Here is a 20,331-nt window from a genome sequence, read left to right as displayed (position 1 = left end):
ACTGTTGTTTTTTTACTAGACTGCATTATATTGGGAGATCTGTCTGATGTTCTGCCACATGACAAAAAAGCTGAAAAACTTCTCAATATAATAAAATCCAGTGCAGCACATTATTTTACCATGACATCACTAATTAATATATAATATAATCAATACATTTCCACCAACAAAAAATGAACGCTTTCACACAGATACATTTATGACAGAGCTGTTGTAGTGAAGACCATGGATTGTGAAGGTGTACTTAATAAAGTGTCACATGCAGTCAACATGTCCTAAACACAGCTACACATAATAGTTAAATGGAAAATAATATAAAGAACACGTTTATTTATGTTTTGATGTCAGTCAGATTTTGAGCTGTGCATCAAACGTAACATAGGCTTACTCTATGCACATAGTTGTGGTGTACACTGCTAGCTTGCCAATGAACAGACAATACACCTGCTATTATTGGGCAGTTAAAAAACATGAGAAAATGCTAGTGAAATATTATGATATATCATAATATTTATTTAATATTTATTTATTTAGATATATATATCTTGTGCGATTGAGAATATTGTTACAAATATAATGATAGTTAACTGTATCATATAGAAAATGACTGCATGTGTTATGTAGAATAGCTGCGAGCGTTTCATCAAAATGTATTTCACTTGTATTTCTTTGTTTGCTTACCGCTATCTAAGCAATAAAGTTGTGATCCAAACAATGAGACAAATCACAGTGCCAATGACCTTGCTATTGTTCTTCCAAACTTACTGAGTTTAAAGTTGTCCTCAAATGCTCTGCTGCTTGATTTAAATTCTCCTTGAAGCTTTAAAATCGCTATAAATGCCACATAGTAGTTACAGGCTTTTTCAATAGGCATTAAACCAACCAAAACGGGTCAATTTAAACTGCCTTCCTGTCTAATAAAACTACCTTCCTTTTCAATGAACTCTAAATAATATTTTCCTCCACAGCCATTCCCTCTTTTTCATAGAGTAGGTAATCATAGTCCTATAAAGATAAATACCGATTCAACAGAGAGAGTGTATGATGGTGTGTCTGTTAGTGAGAATTACAGTGTTTATAAGGGACAACAGCGGTTCACAGTTATTTAGGGTTTTGAAAATGTCAGTCATTGTCCAAACCCTTCGGTTGTTTCTAAAAGGTGCAAGAGTGTGATTGGAGCTCTACAGATCACAGAGTAAATGGTCCGTGAATCTTTGAAGTGTGTATGTGCACATGTGTGTGTACATGTCAGCTGAGTGCGTAATGGCTCAGGGATCGGGTGGGGGGGCGTAGATTGGCCAGTCAGCCAGACAGATGTGCCCTAGCCCGGACTTGGAGTGCGGGGCCTGGAACTGGCCTGCCACCCAGCATTAGTGCCATGGATCCGTGACCAATGGGCTCAGGGCACCAAAACTCACTGTCTGCATAAAATGCTCTCAATTATTAATGCCGTGTATAGGGCAATAAGAGGCATTGCAGAGACCAAGGGAGGAAACAAGGAAATGGGCAGTGAAGGGAGAAAGCAAAGGCATGACAGGCAGATAAAAGTGAGATGAATGAATGAAACCGTTTTTGAATCGTTGTTTTACTCCACTATTGTCCTATTGAACATTGACATTGAGCACATATAATACCACATCTAAACAAAACGAGATCAGCATAGCAACCAAAGCTTAAGAAAGATGATGATGGCGCAGCACATTATTGACAGTCTCAATAACTCTCCTCCTAGAGAAAGAAAAAGGACATTGACCTTCATCTTTTTCACACTACGGTACATTTTATCTCGAGGCTGACACCTGTTCCTGTGTCCTGCTTGTTCAATCTGTACATTTAACATGTAATTATACAGAATCCCCCTCAATAATTGCTGAGTGCACAGGCAGTTTAGCATCTGTCATTTCAGTGTGCACTAAATACATCTCAGGCTGCGTTCAGCATTGTAGTAGCTTGCCATTAGAGTGGGAGCACTGTAATTCATAAGTATTGATTCATGTCTCAGCAGCATTACAGCATAATGTCCCTGAACATGACTGTTTACAATACTATAAACAAGCAGCAAAGAAAAAAGCACTGTTTTACATAGATATTCTGTTAACCCCCCATTAAGTCTAATGTGATACAGTCATTATACAAGAATAGGAAATAATAAGCTTGTTTAGAACAGTGTAGCTGCATTATTACATGTAGATAATCCATCCTAGTTTCCCTTATAGCCAACCACCCGCACTCAGAAACATGCTTTTCTCCTGAGGAGTGTTTTGGTGCTTTATTAGTGAGAGATTTACCAAAATGCTACACTGTGTGTCTGTAAGCACACACACAAGTAAGTTTCCAAGGTTAAAACCATTCTCCTAGCATTTCTTTAAACTTTTAGAGAGTTTGAAAACCTTCTCAAGGTCTCAGCATCAGGTTCAATGTGCTCCATTAAGGGAACACATTTTTCAGCCTCAGCTCATAATGTAGTCTTAACAGTGCTCTTTGATTTATTGGCCTTCTTATGATGCTGTATACAAAATCCCTTCCTTAATATATTCATGTGTGGCTTTATCATTTATCACTGTCACCTATGCCATTTATCTTTAAACGTTTATTTTCAGTATTTTATATTTTCACATCAAACAAGAGATTGTGCTTGCGTTTTTTGTAAAGAAAAGCAATATGTTTTTTTATAGGCTACCTACATTAAATATATTTTGTGACAAGTGACAGACGGAATATTATTTCATCCAGATGGTTGGAGGTTTAGAGGATTCAGAAAATGCCAGAACAGTATGCTACTCTAGTTTAAAATCAAGTGCAGTAAAACTAAAAATATTCAGTGAGGAAAACATGCATAAACGGACCAGCACAAGTTCCCCTCACCGTTTTTATTCCACATAATCAATGTTTTTATTGACATTTTAACTGACCTTTTTATGGTACACTGCTGATGGCTGTTGGACTGTTTCACTCGCTGTAAAAGCCCCAAAGCCACATTACAGCAGTGCACTCTGAATATATGCTTAAATAAAAGAAGACTGTTTAGTTTTTCATTCTTAAAGTTTGTCACTACTTGTGGGTGGAGAACTGTTCATACCAACAACAAGTCTAATCTGCGCAAACAGAGCGAATCAGCTGGGTCCCATTAGCGGGGACGGGATGCGCTTCTGCTTTGTGTTTTATGCTCTTAGTTCGGCATACTTTTACATAAAAATATTGCCTGCTCTTGCTCTCAGTAAGGGAAGAGTTACATAACCTCTTTCATACTGTGAGTGCAGCGACTTGCTGGCCACAGGTGTGTTTCGTCAGACTTTGCTTCTTTCTACTGAGCAAATTCAATATCTGATTTTGTCTAGACACAGAGTGGCAGTGTGTAGTACTCATAATGCAACTACAAGCCCTAGCATCAACTAGCAAACACAACTGAGTTCGTAAAGGGCCTCTTGCATCAGACATGGAGATAACCGAGTGATGTGCAGCGGTTCGATTTCAGTATGAAAAAACGACTTGTTGTGATCAATCTGTCACACGAGTGCATTTGGCTGTGTGCATGTATTTATGTTTCTACACCTTTTTCATCCATCTGTCTGCATTTGCATATTTACACTATGCAAATATTTGTATGTTTTGCTCTGAATAGCAACCCGGTTATAGTATCACCATGAATGTGTGTGCTACTATTCCTTGAATGTTTCTTTCTATGAGACACAGGCAACCAGTGTAAGCACTGTGAACAGTGGTAGGCACATTCAGCTTTGCAACAGTAGCTGTTTATTAATTCTTCTGACAGTCACACAGGTGTTAGTGATGGGAGATCAGCCTCTGCACTCAAAGATGGGGAGGACAGCGGGGCGTTGGTGCTGACTGGTTTGTTATTTATTCATTACCCGGCAGTTTGCCCTCAACTCAGCCTCAGAAGACCGTTTTCACCTGTTTCACCTCCTGAGGTTTGAGTTAGCTGCTACATTTGGTATCGGAACGGTTTTCTGTGTGCAGGATCACACTAATGCACGCATACATACACAGCAGCATCCTCTTCATGGTGAGTATGAATGAGTGAGACAGTAGGGACAGGGAAAGCCGGAGGAAGAATGAAGGGTGGAGTCGAGGGCTCTGGGGACTGTGGCAAGACAGATCCTATTGATTGGTTTAGTAAGAGAATCCTCGGGCTTTTAGTGGTGCTGCTTAATAAGAATGGCTTGTGGAAAGAGAGATCACATCAGCTGAACTCCACTCAAGAGGCTGCCTTTCAGCTTTAAGAAATAGTACACAGTGAAATCAAAACATAAGCAAGAGCAGCTAATCTGTATAGACTTTGCTGGCACATTTATGAATGTGATATTTCTTTGCGCAAGCAGACGTTGGTTTGACATTTTCTCTGTGAGGTCAGAAATGTCGTCAAGTTTTCAAAAGCGAAATAAAGGTCACAAGCATTTGTTGCCATGAAAAAGTTTGTGCCAATTATCACAGGTGGCTGATAACAAAAACCAAAGCAGCCAAAACCATGCTTGCACCTTTAACACAAGGCACACAGCTGCATCACATATTTAATCCCCAGATGTTGCATTGTGTTTTGGTGCAGCGTGGATGTTGTGGCTTTTCGCATTGACATTGTGTTTCTTTTGCAGCATGTACTATCTGTCTATCTTGGTGTTAACTCAAGAGCTTGGCTTCAGAGAAACTCTGAGCTATTTTAAGAGGCAGCAGATTGCGTTAAGCGAGGAAGTGAAGTGACACAACTGGGGTTGAGATTTCTCAGTGCTTCAAAACCTTAAAAACATCTTTATTTAGTTCTTCGCTCCCCCAGCACCTTGCAGATTGCACTTAACTACCATCAGATAATGGGTAGCTACGGAAGCTGCGGCTTACATTACACAACCACATCATTTTTGAATTGTTTTATTGCACAATGACATTTGTTTTCTATTTCTATACCTATGTCTTTTGAATACTTGCCTCACAAAGCTACAGTATATTTCTGTCGTGAAATTTCAATATATGAGTTAATTAAATTTGAAGAGTGTTAGCAACTTCTATAACTTTGAAGAATGTGGAACGTACGATGCTTTGTGTGTATATTACTGCGAGAAGGGCTGGAACTATTTTGGGCTGTTTTTGATGATTTCATTTGATTATTTATGTATTCACCTCCACATGAAAGAGAGCTGCAGTCCCAAGTGGTCTCTTTCTTTTTCTATCTCACACACTTTCCTTCTCTTTCATGCAAACACAGACAGAAATCCATATTTATTTAGCCATTTGTTACCAATTTCGTAAACACACGTCATCCTTTTCAGCACTTTTAAACTGTATTTGACGGGATCGGTACACCTCCACTATCCCTCTGTCAGCACTGAGCAGAAGCAATACGTTCCAATGTAATCTGACACGTTTGTGTGTGTGTGTGTGTGTGTGTGTGTGTGTGTGTGTGTGTGTGTGTGTGTGTGTGTGTGTGTGTGTGTGTGTGTGTGTGTGTGTGTGTGTGTGTGTGTGTGTGTGTGTGTGTGTGGATGTGTTGGACTTGTTTAATGAAAGCACCTGCTGAGTTGGTCCCCTTCACTCAGCCATCAGATCAATATCAAGCTGGGTCTGTCAGCGTGGTCGCTGTCATGGAGTCTTTGCTAACCCACTTATCTAAACCGTGCAGTAACTAATTAGCAGAACTCTGCACTATATTAACCCCGTTCACACTGCCACACACACATCTCGCTGGCATCAAACATGCAAGGCCAGCAAATCAAACACAGAGTGAAATCACTACTGATAGGATTAGCTTCTTCCACACTGAGAAGCAATGCCTGTAAAATGTGATTTCTGTCCCTTTTATGTATTTATGAAATTTAGAACAGTGTTGAAAAAACATTAAGTTACCTTTTAGGTATAACAAGGGTAGTAGCTAATAGTAATGTATGTCAAGTTAGCCTGCTATTTTTTTGTAACTCCGCAATCGGCAACTATTTTAATAAACATTTACTGGTTCTTGAAGAATACATTATAAATGAAGTATATATCCTAACTCCTAAGACTTTGGACTTTTAGAAAACCAGGGATTGTGGGAAATATGTGATGTAGTTTATCAAGAAAATAATCTGGATTAATCAACAATTAAAATAATTGGTAGATGCAGCCTTTATCAGAAATCAGAAATCCTTTATTAGTCCCACGGTGGGGAAATGTGCAGTGTTACAGCAAAAGTTGAATAGCAGGTCAGAAAAAGACATGAAATAATACAAAATTAAAGCACACATTAGTAATACAATTAAAATAAAGACAAATAGGTACACAACCTTAATCCAAGTATTAAGGTGTTTGTGCATGTATGATAAATACGTACATGGACTTATAGTTTAATATTAAATCTTTTTTTTTAACAGTGAGATGTTGATATTAGCACCATCATTTATTTAGCTAGGTGTTTACACAATGGCTTCTTGTTTTTATGAGTGGCGCCGAAGATAATGTTGATCCTGCCACTAAGTGGAACTAACCATTTAAAACATTGGAGTTTTCCACCACTCACGCTTTGCTATTTAGGAAGCTAATGAGACTGAATAGCATGACATGGATAGTCAGTCAACCAATGAACATAAGCCACATGTTAAACATGTGGCTTACCAGCCATATAACATACAAATAATGACAAACCTACTCTTACTAAGTTATGTATCTTATTGTTAAACATCACATATCATTTTCAGTGCAGCAGCATGTCATCTGACATTTCTACTGTGTCAGAGGTTGTGAGTAGTGTTATAGATGAGCAGGCGTAATTACTCGCCAGTAGCTGTGTTGGAGTGGAGGTGGCCTTGGACAAGAAGTGTAAAGAAAGGCAGCATGACTCACTTAGAGAGGAGCCTGCATACTCCATTGAGAAGCAACCCACAGAGTTCTCCCTCCTGTCTCCTCTCCATCTGTGGTGCTGTGTAGGACAGTCAGAGAAAAAGAGAGTGATAAAGACGGCAAACATGCATGTAGTTTAACATTTCAGAATACACCTGGGGTAATGGGTTTTCCATAAGCCGCCATTGTTGATGCCGAACCCGGCTTTTAAGGCTGAATCAAATCGATGGCTTCTCTGTCTGAGGCTGGGAGGAGCAGGGCAGCCTCTCTCTGTCTGCACAGCCACGATAACACTGTTCAATGGGCGCTAACCACCTTTCAAATGGAAATGGTATATCCAGTGAAAATTAGACACAGTCATCCGGATGGTACTTAGCACTGGGTGGTGAATGGGAGATGGTAGCGTGACGGTTGAGGGGTGTGGCGCGCTTTGGCTTTGTTGTGTCCCAGTTTAGCTTGAGCGACCGGGGGTTCATGTTTTTTCAGGGTTCGCTTAAATGTTACACACCCAAACACACATTTACAGCAACTGTGTCGCATATCAGGGCTTGTAAGATGGGATGCAAGCTTGCAAGCACAGAGTGACTCACCCAAAACCATGGGGGCGTGTGTTATAGACAGTATGGTAACTTACAGTATTCACTCATCACAGTGCCAGTTCGCTCTTTCTGTCTCTCCCTCTCTCCCCACATCTCCGCTTCCCACCTCTCTCTCTCTATTCCTCATCAGCTTGCTTGCAAACACATGCATGTACACACCAGACAAACTCAGGCTAACGGGAGGATTCATAAATTGCTGACATAGAAAGCAAATGCTGTGATCCGATTGAGTACTGGCTCTGTCCTGTAAAACCCCTGGGGAATGGTCTAAAATAAATCGCTCATAGATTCTGCCCGCCCTCAAGATTAAAGCGTGAATACATGTGTGTGTGTTTGATCTGTCAAAATGAGACGGCTAACTTTGTCTTTGTGTGTTGCTGCAAATTTACAACATGGACATACAGACTGCAGTGTGTGTCGGTGTGAGAGTTACAGACTGTAAAGTTGATGGAAAGAGCCACTGGGCGAGTGTGCTGTGGTAAATGGTTGCATGAAAGTGTCGACATGTGGAACTGCTCCAATTGGCTCTCCGGAGTCGTCCTCAGGGAAATAAGGGCAGCAGCACAGGCTGAGATAGGCTGCCGCTGACACAGAGTTATGAATCTGTCCTATATGTGCACATTCTCACTTGGTGTAAGTCAAAGATTGATGCCAGGAGATGCAACAAATGTGCAAAAAGTGCAGAATAAAAAAAAAATGTGCATGTTACTTGGATTTTTCCTGTCTAAATAGTTTGTGTATGACGATTTGTCTTTGTTTACATGTACTATTTGGGCATATGTGGGCTATGTCTATAGGCTATGTGTGCAGTGTGTTTGTTCAGGACCTCCCGGGACTCCATATGGTGTCAGGGGTGATAAATGTGCTCTAGGGGCAGCACTAAGCAGCTGTCGGTAGACTTACAACCGTACACACTGAGCCACAGCCTTTACTCTATACACTGTGTAAAGGTCTGTGGCTAAGTGGGCATCAACCCATACGTTACATTGGTTTGAATCGACCACATCATTTGCATATTATCTATTTATTTCCTCTCCTGTACGTCTTCTCCTTCTGTACTTACTGTTGGAACAATGCTTGGCAACAGGGGATGAAGAAATGTGTGTGATATATGTGTGAGAATAACAACAAGTGCAATAACAGACTTGAAATGTTCTGCTTTAGTTTCAGACCGCAGGAGCAAGCTGCACAGGAAGCTTTAAAAATAACCTCTTTTTGCAGATGGGTTGAATGCCACAGTAGCTGAGTTTCAGTTTTGCTGGTAATTCAAAAAGTATTTTTCTTTGTAACTGTTTATTGAGCCGGAGAGGATTTGAAGGTGCACAGTTGGCTTAGAGAGAAGATAAGGGAACTAATTCCTTCCCTCTTCTCCCTCTGCTCTTTGATCCTCACTTCCCGCATCATATCTCTTTGATTGCCATGTTTATGACAGCTCCTTTTACCTTTTCTCCTCTTGCCTCTTTCTCTCTCATACTTTGTGGTGTGGCATGTCAGCAGTTCATCTTCTGCTGGAGGTCCTCGTGCACACACACACACTCTGACGCACACATAGACATGCAGGCGTGGCACACACACAACGAGCAAGACGAACCGCCCCCTTCCTTATTGAGGTAAAGTGAGTGCACCAGCATCTGCGATGAATAATTGAGTTATCTGGCACCGGGCAGAAATAGCAATCTCCCCACACAAGTGTGAAAACATCACTTGCCACCCGAGACCTGGGACCTGCCTCTGCCATGTGGGTCTACACGTGTATGTGTTTCTGTTCGCACTCACACTTGGCTTTTGTGTTTCTGCTTTAACACAGGGTGTAATCCTAAAGTAATCAGATGTTGGATCGAAGCCACAAATTAAGTTGATGCCAAAACACACTTAGAAACTGAGAAATCAAACTGTTTGTGAAATAATAATAATAAGTACACAAACTGAGTCCCCACTTTCACATCTTTATTTCAGTGAGTTGATATGTGATTGTGCTCTCTGCTGGCTGACATAAATGATTTGTGGGAGCATGTGGGCTGTGTCACAAAATAATGTGCACACAGCCCAAAGCATTTCAAATGTGTCTTATAAACAATATATTGAGTTAGTTTATTAGAGACAGCAGTACAATCTATTCCAATACAATGCAGTAGGCAAATGTTCTACCTTAGTGCTTATAATGCACTTATTGACAGTGTTGGAGAAATGTTAAGTCAATGCCGTTATCATTTTGAGATAATAGTTAGTAGGGATGTTGTAATGCAGGGCGCTAATATTTTGTCCATCTCCATTTACATATAATTTGATTGTGCAGGTGTACAGGGAAGCAGCGCAGCGTTATGTTATGGTACATTACCTTGAGATGTAAAAGAAACCAAGTATCCTTTAGAGCACATTTTTCTGCAAATCTGTACTGTATCCTCAATGCTAAATAGTTTGTTTTTTTAAATGGTCGATGCAAGGAGTGAGACCTATTTTTAACAGCCTTGTATTGTGATGACAGCACCTCTGGAGATTATCATAGCTGCGTAAATCCTCATAACCAGAGTTATTGGTGGAGCTTTAGCATTCTGTCTGTCACGGTAAAGACTGACCCGATGTAAATCAGCTACGAGTCCTGGCATATACTCTCCATGTGAGCGACTCCAAGGAGCCATCTGAAGCAATCTGAATGGTGACACCGCAAAGCTGAGGGAGCAGAATCACAGCAAACTGACAAATAAGGCCAAATCTGACAGTCGAATCCTCAGAGCAGCTCCACAGTTTGACAGATCCTTCAGCAGAGGAGCGTCAGCCAACGCCCTTCACAGCAGCACTGTTCATTAATGCTATTTCATAACAGTAGGAATGATCACATAGCGCCAAGGCCGCATGAAATAATGAACCCACATGTCGGATATGACACAGATTATTTTAAAGTATGAGTGTTAACATTGATATAGTGTGGTAGTCAGTTCTCTGTGCATTTGGCTTTGGGGGTAGACGCAACCAGCTGTTGGGTGTAAAAGCTCCGTTATGGGAAGACGGCGGCAGATTAATGGCAATCCTACTGATCCAGCCCACACACTCCCCCTGCCCACACCCTTTCCCCCTCATACACACACACACACACACACACACACACACACACACACACACACACACACACACACACACACACACACACACACACACATCCATCTTGGTGAAGAGGCAGCGCTATGAGTGACTTATTTATCTTCTGTTAGTCTGGGATGTTAAAAAAGATCTGGTTTGTATGTGTGACAGCCTTCTGCCATAATAGGTAACGAACCTGGAAAGAGTGTGCGGGGGGGGGCTGAACGTGTGGGGTAAAATCTGGGGCAGGCTGTGCTCCCTGTGGTCGACTGGGAGGGAATGATCCTGACATTATCAAGACAGTTAAGGCAGTAAAAGATGATGACAGAGGGGGCTATGAAGAAAAATGGAAGTTCCAAGTACCATTGAGCAGTTATAAAATGTACGCATAATGTTTCACGGTGTGCTGGCACCATACGCTGGCACTGACATTTATACTGCAACGTATGATTTAGTGACAGTGCGCGGTTCAGGTCAGGCTATAAGAAAGGAGCTCCAGGCCCGTGATCTTTGCTCCCTCTGTGTTTTCGACAGGGTTAATAGTCTTTAGTGTGGATATCGCCATTAATCTGCTTTGCGTAAATGAAACAGACAGAGATGTATAGTGAGAGTTCTCCCTGGATTATTTGAAATCCTGTTTCAATGTTTCACTACATTGCATCTAAGAGATTCAGCCATTCCTGCTCCCGCTTTTCTTGCGTCTATCTCACTCATTCTTTTGTTCTGTTGTTTTCCTCTCCTTCTCCTCTCTCTTTCTCTTTTCTGACATTTTAGCTGTGACTTATGTTTCTCTAGTTGCCTGTCTCTCTCTCTCCCTTTTCCCCTTGTTGGTGCTAGCAGGGGGATTGGGAGGGTTCCTCCAAATTGGCACACAGATGAATAATGCATCTAAAGCAAAAGCAGAGAGCTGGGGTTGGATGTATCTGTCTGTCAGGCGCTTTCTCTGTATTACAGTTATGTAGGGAGTTAGGCTGATACTTCAGAGGAGAAAAAATACGTTTGTTGCTCTTTACCCAGATTCCCATTTACTCTTCCTTCTCTCATAAACTATTTTATTTTCAGTAAATGTGCCTTGTGGCCATGCATGCAACTTGCAAAACCGATACATGCTGTGAAATATTCTTGGAATTTAGTCTTTCTTGACAAGGCAGCTAGCTGTTTTTGATACAACACACATATATAATGCATATGTGATTTCATTTGATTCTGTTGCTGTATGCATGAGTTTGAGGGTGTGTATGTATTTTTCCCTATTCCCAGACTGCAGTGTTAAAAAGCAAACTGCACTCGTGAGCATAAGCTCACAGCAGCACCATCATTAAAGTAATGAGCAGGAAGTTAGCACTGAAGTCAACCAGAGAGAGAGAGAGAGAGAGATAGAGAGAAAGGGAAAGAGAAAGAGAGAGAGATCCTCAATCCCATAATAATACATCTTAAATCCTGAATGTTGCTTCTGACTCATTCTGGTTAATTAAGTCGAGTCAAGTGAGAGGAAAATGGGGTCTTGCCTTGCCTCAGTGTGTAGGATCAGCACTAAACTCTATCTGCGGCTTATGAAGTCTCTCAGTGGTACTGTCCTCTGTGCACTCGCGAAGCACAGATGGAACAAAATGTATCCATTCTATTTCTTATATTTTTATTAGCTTGACCCACACAGCCTCTCTACACACGGAAACTCTCACACACACCTCCCTTTGGTGGTACATTTACATACAAACCAAGGGTAAATACTTCCATTTAGCAGTGGGCTTCAGGGTATGTACACTAGCATTTAGCCCACATTTATGTTCGATGTTATTTGCTTTGCACATCCTGTACTCAGCAGTTGAAACACACACACACACACACACACACACACACACACACACACACACACACACACACACACACACACACACACACACACTCACAAACTCAAACCCAGAACTCAGAGAAACAAAGAAATGTGTTGAGCAACCTTTGGGATTTTCTTTGTTGTTTTATGGTGGAAAGATTTCGCCATGTGACACAGGATGAGGCAAACGAGTGAAATGTCAAAATCCTCTGTTACTCTAAAAATAAAACAACATCAGGGCTGCCATTTAAGAACATCATAGACACACTATTGGGCGTGGAAGGGATAAAACACTCCGTTATACCCGACAGCAACCAGAGTGCAACTGCCAACTGTCCTCTGCTGAGGATAGTAGAGAGTGGATTTTACTATTGTTTATGCATTTAACATTTTAAGATTTATTTCCCCTCCCCCTTGAGTTAAAGGATATAAATGAGGCAGGCACGACAAAAATAGCGCAATAATCACGTAGCAGGTCCAAGTGCAATCATATATAATAAACAGCCTATAACTTATTCATTTAGAAATTACATAATATGTTTTGAGTATGCAGTACAAAGGAAAATTCACCAAATTGTAATGTAAAGTAAATGTCACTAATTGAAATTTTCTTGGGCAAGATTCTGAACTGCAAGTTTTTAAAAATTGTTACAAATGTATCGTCACATTTCTTAGCTCCATTCATTTGCTTAAAGAGTTGAGAGCTGTAGTCTTTGGCAAACGTTAATCAAATTGGGTAAAACTCGCACATTTGTTTTGGACTGTTTTCAACAGGATCAGCACACATGGTGCTCTTGTTAGTATTTATAGCAGCACCTTGTGTGTGGGATCAACTTAAAATAAATGTCCACATTCATGTTAATGAGGGAACCGAGTGAGTTCAACAGATAAATAAATGTTATCTTCATAATTTTTTGTTTTGGAAATCAATAGAAAATCTATTTTAGGTCTAGCTTATATTTTATATAGCAACAACTAAGTGGCTACGATCCCGATTATCACTCTCTTTACCCGTTGATAAATGAACTTGTTATGTACTTACAACGTGTCTCTTAATACTCTCACTCATTAAGAACAGGATGTTGCCAGAAGCTTTGACCAGACTCCAAATGATACTTGTTCTTTCTTATAAGATTAGAGCGTTAGTCTAGGACAAATAGCTCAGCAGGTTTAAATCCACTGGATTTGTTATCAGGCTGCTCGTAGCAGGTCACTTTGGGATAGGCACTAAATTGCGAACAGAATTTCTAAGTGGCGATATAAGGTCTTCGTCCTCAGTGGGTGTGAAGCTTAGAGATAGGATCCTGATGGCAGAAATGTCAGAGGGTTAAGCTGCAACCCTCCCTTCCACTGTCTCTCAGCCTCCCTCTCTCTCTCTCCCTTTTTTCTTCTCTGTCTGCTCCATCACTCCATGTTGTTATGCACAGTGCAGCGGTGTCCCGCGGGGCCGAAGATTGCCATGGACATGATGTGATTCTCGTCTCTCAGATTTAATGTGCTGTAGTCCGTGCTTCTGATGAACTTGCCCTAGCGATGTTTAGAAAGACATGCTGTCCTCTGCGCTCCCCTCTTTCTCTCTATCCTCGCTATTTATTTCGGCCCATCTCAGATTATGTGGGCATGGATGCCTGATCTTCAGATAGTGTGATAGATTGATTTGGAGGCGGGGCATTTAGAGGACTGCTGCTTTACAGGTTGATATCGAGTTGGCATGGTGCTGAAGAGGTGATGAAAAGGAACTAATTCATCCAATAATGGATATGAAGTCGCGTGTGCGTATTTTATTTTATTCATTTATAAAGCAAGAGTAGTGCCTTACACTTCCTCACACATCTTCATATCTGGAGGGTTTACTCTACAGCTGCCCTTGATAATAATCACTTAGTTGGATTTGTCCTAATGTGATGACAGAGACTGAAAGCTGCGCTCAGGAAGATGACAGGAACATATCGGCCTTGTGAATCTCTAGCTACAATTAGGAAAATTGCTTGGATGCCGGCTTTGTTAATCCAATGTGGGGAGGAAAAATAAGCTTTTTTGGGGAGAGTCTTTATGTGATAAGTGCTGGCAGCTTTGGGTGGGAGAAACAGGGACGTGACCAGCGGAGTGTAAAGCTGAGTTGGAAGTTTGCTGTTCACAGGTGAGGAGGGGCACAAGTTAATTAGGGTCATTTAAATAGTTTAGTGTAATGCACATGTTTGTTTCATTTCATTTAATCGTTTATTTGAAGGGACAGTGCACATTGATGAACATTTTTAACAATTAATGCTTCAAAATGTAAATATGGCGGATTTTTGCTTTTAGCTAATTTCCATCCATAGTCCCGTCACATACAACATTTAAGAACATGACATTTCTAAACATAGCAAAAATAAATACATGATATGCAGAAAGAGCAAGAGCAGCATATACAAGCATTAACCACATGGAAGTACAATGTAGCAGCTACGACATATAAAGTGCAGGAGAAGATAAAAGAGCTACATAAAGTGCAAGAGGAGATACCCCTGTATTAAAGTGCATTTAGCGGTGATTGCACATCTGTTTGTTTCTCAACCATTCAGAAATAATGTAAATATGGTTCAGAGGAGCTGGTTTTGGGTGGATCTCTAATGAATTGATCCCTCTACTGTATTTTACTCATATACAGTCAATGATTTTACTACACAAATCGATAATATCTAACTCAAAATCACCCAAATCCCAAATTATTTTGTGACTTGCTGGCAGAGCCATGATGCCGATAGTTTCACTTTTATATGCTGAGGTTTTGAGATACCCATCTCTGACACAAAGGAGATGAATGAAAGCTAATTTGCTGCTCAAGGTTTTGATTGAAACAGGACAGAAACAAAGTCCTCTCTGTGAGAAGTTTTCATAGGGAGTATTTCATGGGTTGAAAGTAGTTCCAATTAAAACTGCTGTTGTTAGGTAAGTCAGCGACTGGGGCTTTTTTTCAAAATAATTTTCCATTTTCTAAATTCTTTAGCACAAAGGTTATTGCAGGAAATCTTACACGACCTTGGGTCCCCTGAAAGGTGCTAAATAAATGTAAATTATAATTATTATTATTATTACACAGGTTTCCTCAAACGAGCACAATCATTACTGGAATTTGTAGGTTAATATTGATAAAGATAATTTGAGTTAAAGGGTATATATTTTATTTTAAATATAATCTTGCTCTGAGTTTGGAAGTAGATAAAATTGCCATGGGATTGAAAGAAGGGAAGATTTGCCCCTTCAATATTCTGACAATTGTCCCGTTTAACTTTGATACTGAAATAAACATAATGATCAGGCAAATTCTGGAGACGCATCGTTTTTCTATATTCTATTATCAGTGATTTCCATTATAACCTTTTATTTGTTATGAACAGCTGGTATAATGATCCTCAGAAAGCGTGACAACTGAATCTAAAAACATATATATATGTTGCATCCAATACCTGCTCTAGTGGTCATAATATTGTGGGTAAATGTAATCGGGCCTTAATATGAAGTTCACACTTGGAAACTTACTACACTTTCTCTAACTGATAGATGCAAACATTATGATCTAAAACTAGCAGGGAATGAGCATCTCATGCTGTGAGATGTATTGTGTTGTAGGTTGGGGAGTCTACACCGTATTATACTCTGCTATACTGTTTATTTGAAGGGATTCTCATAACAACACTGAAGCACCTTTATGTTAAGCTTATTGAAATGTTTCCTCTTACAGTCGATACTAATATGTTTTTTACATCCATATGCTTCAGTGCGGTAACAACCATACACTTCATATTACCCGAAAAGATTTCTATAATTTGAGATCACTACAGGGAATCACCTAAGAAATGCTGAGGTTAACTTTAATATACTTTATATACACTCAGCCTCATAAAAGCTTCCCAGTTGACTCTCTCCAGCATTTGGCTCTGTTGTTATTGCAGCCGCTTCTATTCTCTCGTTCTGCTCTCTCAGTAAAAGCTGTCGGACACAGAAACTGAACCCACATGTCTTGTCTACGCAAAGCATTAACAATTTATTACAACTTATGATGTCATTCCAAATGTAACTGTAAATCTAAATGTCATCTCTGAAATCAGGTTATTTTGAAACCTTGAGAAATTACCCGCTTTTGTTCATTCATTGTCGAAGCATTGTCTAACAACCAGCTTCTGGGTTATTAATGACTCATTTGAATATCTAATTAAACAGAAGACACGTTAAAAACACTGTCAAATGCTTTCCTTGGCACACGTTATCAGGGTCGTCATCAAAATGTTACAAGAAACCCATGACACGCTTTTGGTCAGAAGATGGTTTTGTGAATGATGCACCCTAAGAGGAAATGTGAAAGGCACAAAACATTAAAATAGGGTATGTTAAAGCTGAGAGCTTACAATTAAGGATATAAACCTTTAACTGTCTCAAAAACTATTTTTAGGACTTGTGAAAACCAAGCTGAATTTTTAAAACAAGCATACTAAGAGTAGAAACTGATTATCTTTTGTTGAGCATATATTGCATAATGAAGAGACTGTAGAGCTTGTACATCTAAAGCTGAAATAAATTGATGGTTTGACTTTTTATTTCAAAGGGATAGTGCAATGTTAAGAGTTAGATTTGCAACATACAAGGTAGCATTTGATGCTGCTGTGCATGTGTCCTCGTTCTGTGTGTGTGTGTGTGTGTGTGTGTGTGTGTGTGTGTGTGTGTGTGTGTGTGTGTGTGTGTGAGTGTGTGTGTGTGTGTGTGTGTGTGTGTGTGTGTGTGTGTGTGTGTGTGTGTGTGTGTGTGTGGTGTGTGTTGTGTGTGTGTGTGTGTGTTGTGTGTGTGTGTGTGGTGTGTGTGTGTGTGTGGTGTGTGTGTGTGTGGTGTGTGTGTGTGTGTGTGTGTGTGTGTGGTGTGTGTGTGTGTGTGTGTGTGTGTGTGTGTGTGTGTGTGTGTGGTGGTGTGTTGTTGTGTGTGTGTGTGGTGTGGTGTGTGTGTGTGTGGTGTGTGTGTTGTGTGTGTGTGTGTGTGTGTGTTGGTGTGTGTGTGTGTGTGTGTGAGTGTGTGTGGGTGTGTGTGTGTGTGTGGTGTGTGTGTGTGTGTGTGTGTGTGTGTGTGTGTGTGTGTGTGTGTGTGTGTGTGTGTGTGTGTGTGTGTGTGGTGTGTGGTGATCTCAGAGGAAACCTCCACCCTGTGGTTGCGCTGCACTGCTGCATCCTGCTCGCTGCTCTGCCATCTCTCCTGCTAGCATCCGCCCCTCAACGCGTCTCAGCAGCTCTCAGTTTGACCTCATTATCGCCATCATTACCATCGGCATTAGTATCTGCACCCTTCATCACCATCATCATCATTCCTGGCATCTTTATGATATTCATCACCCGGCAGCAGGCGTCCACCGGGCTATCACCATCCCCGTCATCATTCTCAATATGCTGTTATTACCATTGTCATCATTTCACTCATAATGTCTCTGAGAGGAAGACAGATGCTGAAATAAACATTCTTGCACCCTAACTGTGTCGTTGTCGAGCGTGCTGCAGGGGCGTTGTGCGCGTCGTGCACACACTGCCGCTCCTCCTCCAGAGGCTTGTTCTCCACTTGTGAGCTTCACATTCTGTTAAGTCTGCTGCGAGGCATGTGCGCCAATTCTGCATTGTGTGCGCTGGCAGTTCAGAAGCCCTGTATGTGTTTCTCCTCTGAATATTTCAGAAGTGACAAAATGCAGTTAGAAACAGACCGCTGATGATGACCTCCTTCTCATCGCGCCTCTCCCCCCCTTTCCCTCTGTTCCCCCCTTCTCTGCGCTCATTGCACAGGCTTCCCCGCTATTTCTCTCACTGTCTTCGTCTCATCACTCTTTTCTCTTTTCCCTCCCCCACTGCTTAATACACCCTCCCCTCTTCGTTCCTCCTTCATGATGTAAGTGTGCTCCCCTCTTTCTCTGTCTCCCCCTCAGTTTCTTGCATCTTGTCCCACCTGTCTGTCCTTTCATCCCACTCGTTTGCTCCTGTGTCTCATCGCCTCTTTTCCCCCTTCCCTTTCATTCACCCTCTCCATCTCCTTTCTCCTCTCTCCACGGTGTTGCACCCTGCCTGTCCGTCTATTCCATAAAGGGCTGTCTGAGGCCTCTGCTCTGCTAATTCATTCGCCGTGCATCGCCTCACATATCTGCAGGGTCAGGCAGACAGACAGAGAGAGGGAGAGGAGGAGGAGGAGGAGGAGGAGGAGGAGGAGGAGGAGGAGGAGGAGGAGGGGGAGGGGGAGGAGGAGGAGGAGGAGGAGGAGGAGGAGGAGGAGGTGAGAGAGGGACCAAGAAAAGAGGACATAGAGAGAAAAAAGATGCAGTTTTATCTCCAAGAAACAGAAAGCTAGAGCCAGATCCTGTGGTGGTATGTTCCAGAATCTCTCTCACTCACAATATATACAGTAGCTTGCCATGACCTCCTTCTGCTCGCTGCTTGCTTTGTCATTTGGATCCCTGATGTTCAGCTCCTCTCTAATCTAATACTTAAACCACATTGCTGCCATTGTCTCTGTTTATAAAGGAATGCACAGCATATGTAAGTTCCTACGGGAAATGTGCAGAGCAGTGAGGTTTTGACTCTCCTTAATTCCATATGTCCTGTGCTGATAGGTCGGAAAATGTGAACATTTATGTTCCTCAAACTGAACAAATTATGTGTTTAAGTAATAATAATAATAATGCATTTTATTTATATAGCGCTCTTCACAACTCAAAGACGCTTTACAGTACGAGGGAGGGTAGACAAATAAGGACAGGCAAACAAGTAAGTATAGTAAAATAAAAAAATAAAAGTGACATTATGGAGGCTATACTTCACGAGCCAGTTCATTCTACAGTAAGTTTAAACACAGTGCTTTTTTGTGAAAATGTACCACTTTATGTATATACCTGTCCTGCAGCTGTGTACTTTACACACAAGTGGTCTGACATGTCACTTTCAGAAAGAAAGTATTTTCCCCAAACTATTCCTTTAAAATCTAACGCGCAGTATTCTCTGAGAACAAGTCAAAAAATATGTCTAATCCACAAGTGCAGGAATATGATATACACTTGAGGAGTGGATGGTTGTAAATGGGTTATTTGCCCTTGTGTGTCAGCGAGGTAGAAGTATTTAGGGTATAAGTGAGGGGAAAGTGCTAATTCTTCGTAGTGCAGCATACAGTAAAAGATAGACATGTTATTGAGTGTTTGAGCCACATTTATTGAAGAGAAAACATAACTGTGCTGTCACTAACTGAAGTGTAGCAGCACTAGATCTAGTCCTTCCGACAGCAAGACACTTCTCTGGGGAGCTCAGCTGGTTTTTCCAGTTTAACTAACACTAGAATCTCTCCTGCTAGTCAAATGAATGTTACGGTATTATTTGATATTTTTTTAACACCAAAAATAAGCAGTATGATGAAACCTTTCTTTTGGCACGTTCATACTGGCTGCCTTGTAAGGTGTTCTATTTCCTGTGCATCTTAGTGAGTCAAAAATAGAAACTGATATGTCAGAAAGAGACATTGACAAAAATCCAGAGGCACACCAAACACACACACACACACACACACACACACACACACACACACACACACACACACACACACACACACACACACACACCATTGTCATCTCTCTCTGCAGCATTTCTTCAGGTTGTTCTTATCTCACATGTCACTCATATGTTGTGTATTTTTCTTCCTTTCTTTATCAACCCTTGTCTCTGCAGGTTTTCCTGAGCAGACAGTCTGTGTGGCGGATTTTGAGTTTGATCGGAAGTGAGTGAGTAAGCGAGAGGGAGTGGGTGTCATGGAGGACAAAGGAGATGGAGTTTTCCCAAAACACTACCTACCAAAACTTGCTGCTCCTGGGAGCCATCGCGGCGGCGTCCGCCTTTGTGGTCACTATCCTTATTGTCCTTGTCTGCGTTGGCTGCCAAAGGTAAGAGGGCTGTCACATTACTTTAAAAAAAGTAGAGGGCTCACTGAAAAAAAAAGAAGAGAGTGTTATTA

At 41.1% G+C, this 20,331-nt stretch overlaps 1 protein-coding gene across 3 annotated transcripts in view; it reads left to right on the top strand.

Moving 5' to 3' along the window:
• Positions 1 to 20,331, top strand: part of LOC117540734 (collagen alpha-1(I) chain) — a 34,587-nt gene that overhangs the window by 2,600 nt on the left and 11,656 nt on the right. For all 3 annotated transcript variants that reach the window (XM_034207535.1, XM_034207536.1, XM_034207534.1), the window contains exon 2: positions 20,049 to 20,260. In XM_034207535.1, the coding sequence (XP_034063426.1) occupies positions 20,145 to 20,260 (116 nt within the window). In that variant the 5' untranslated portion in view covers positions 20,049 to 20,144. The remainder of the gene's footprint in view (positions 1 to 20,048; positions 20,261 to 20,331) is intronic.

This window comes from Gymnodraco acuticeps, unplaced genomic scaffold (assembly GCF_902827175.1).
Source record: "Gymnodraco acuticeps unplaced genomic scaffold, fGymAcu1.1, whole genome shotgun sequence".
Lineage (NCBI taxonomy): Eukaryota > Metazoa > Chordata > Actinopteri > Perciformes > Bathydraconidae > Gymnodraco > Gymnodraco acuticeps.
Note: the sequence above shows the minus strand (reverse complement) of the source record. Positions and strands in the feature narration are given on the sequence as shown.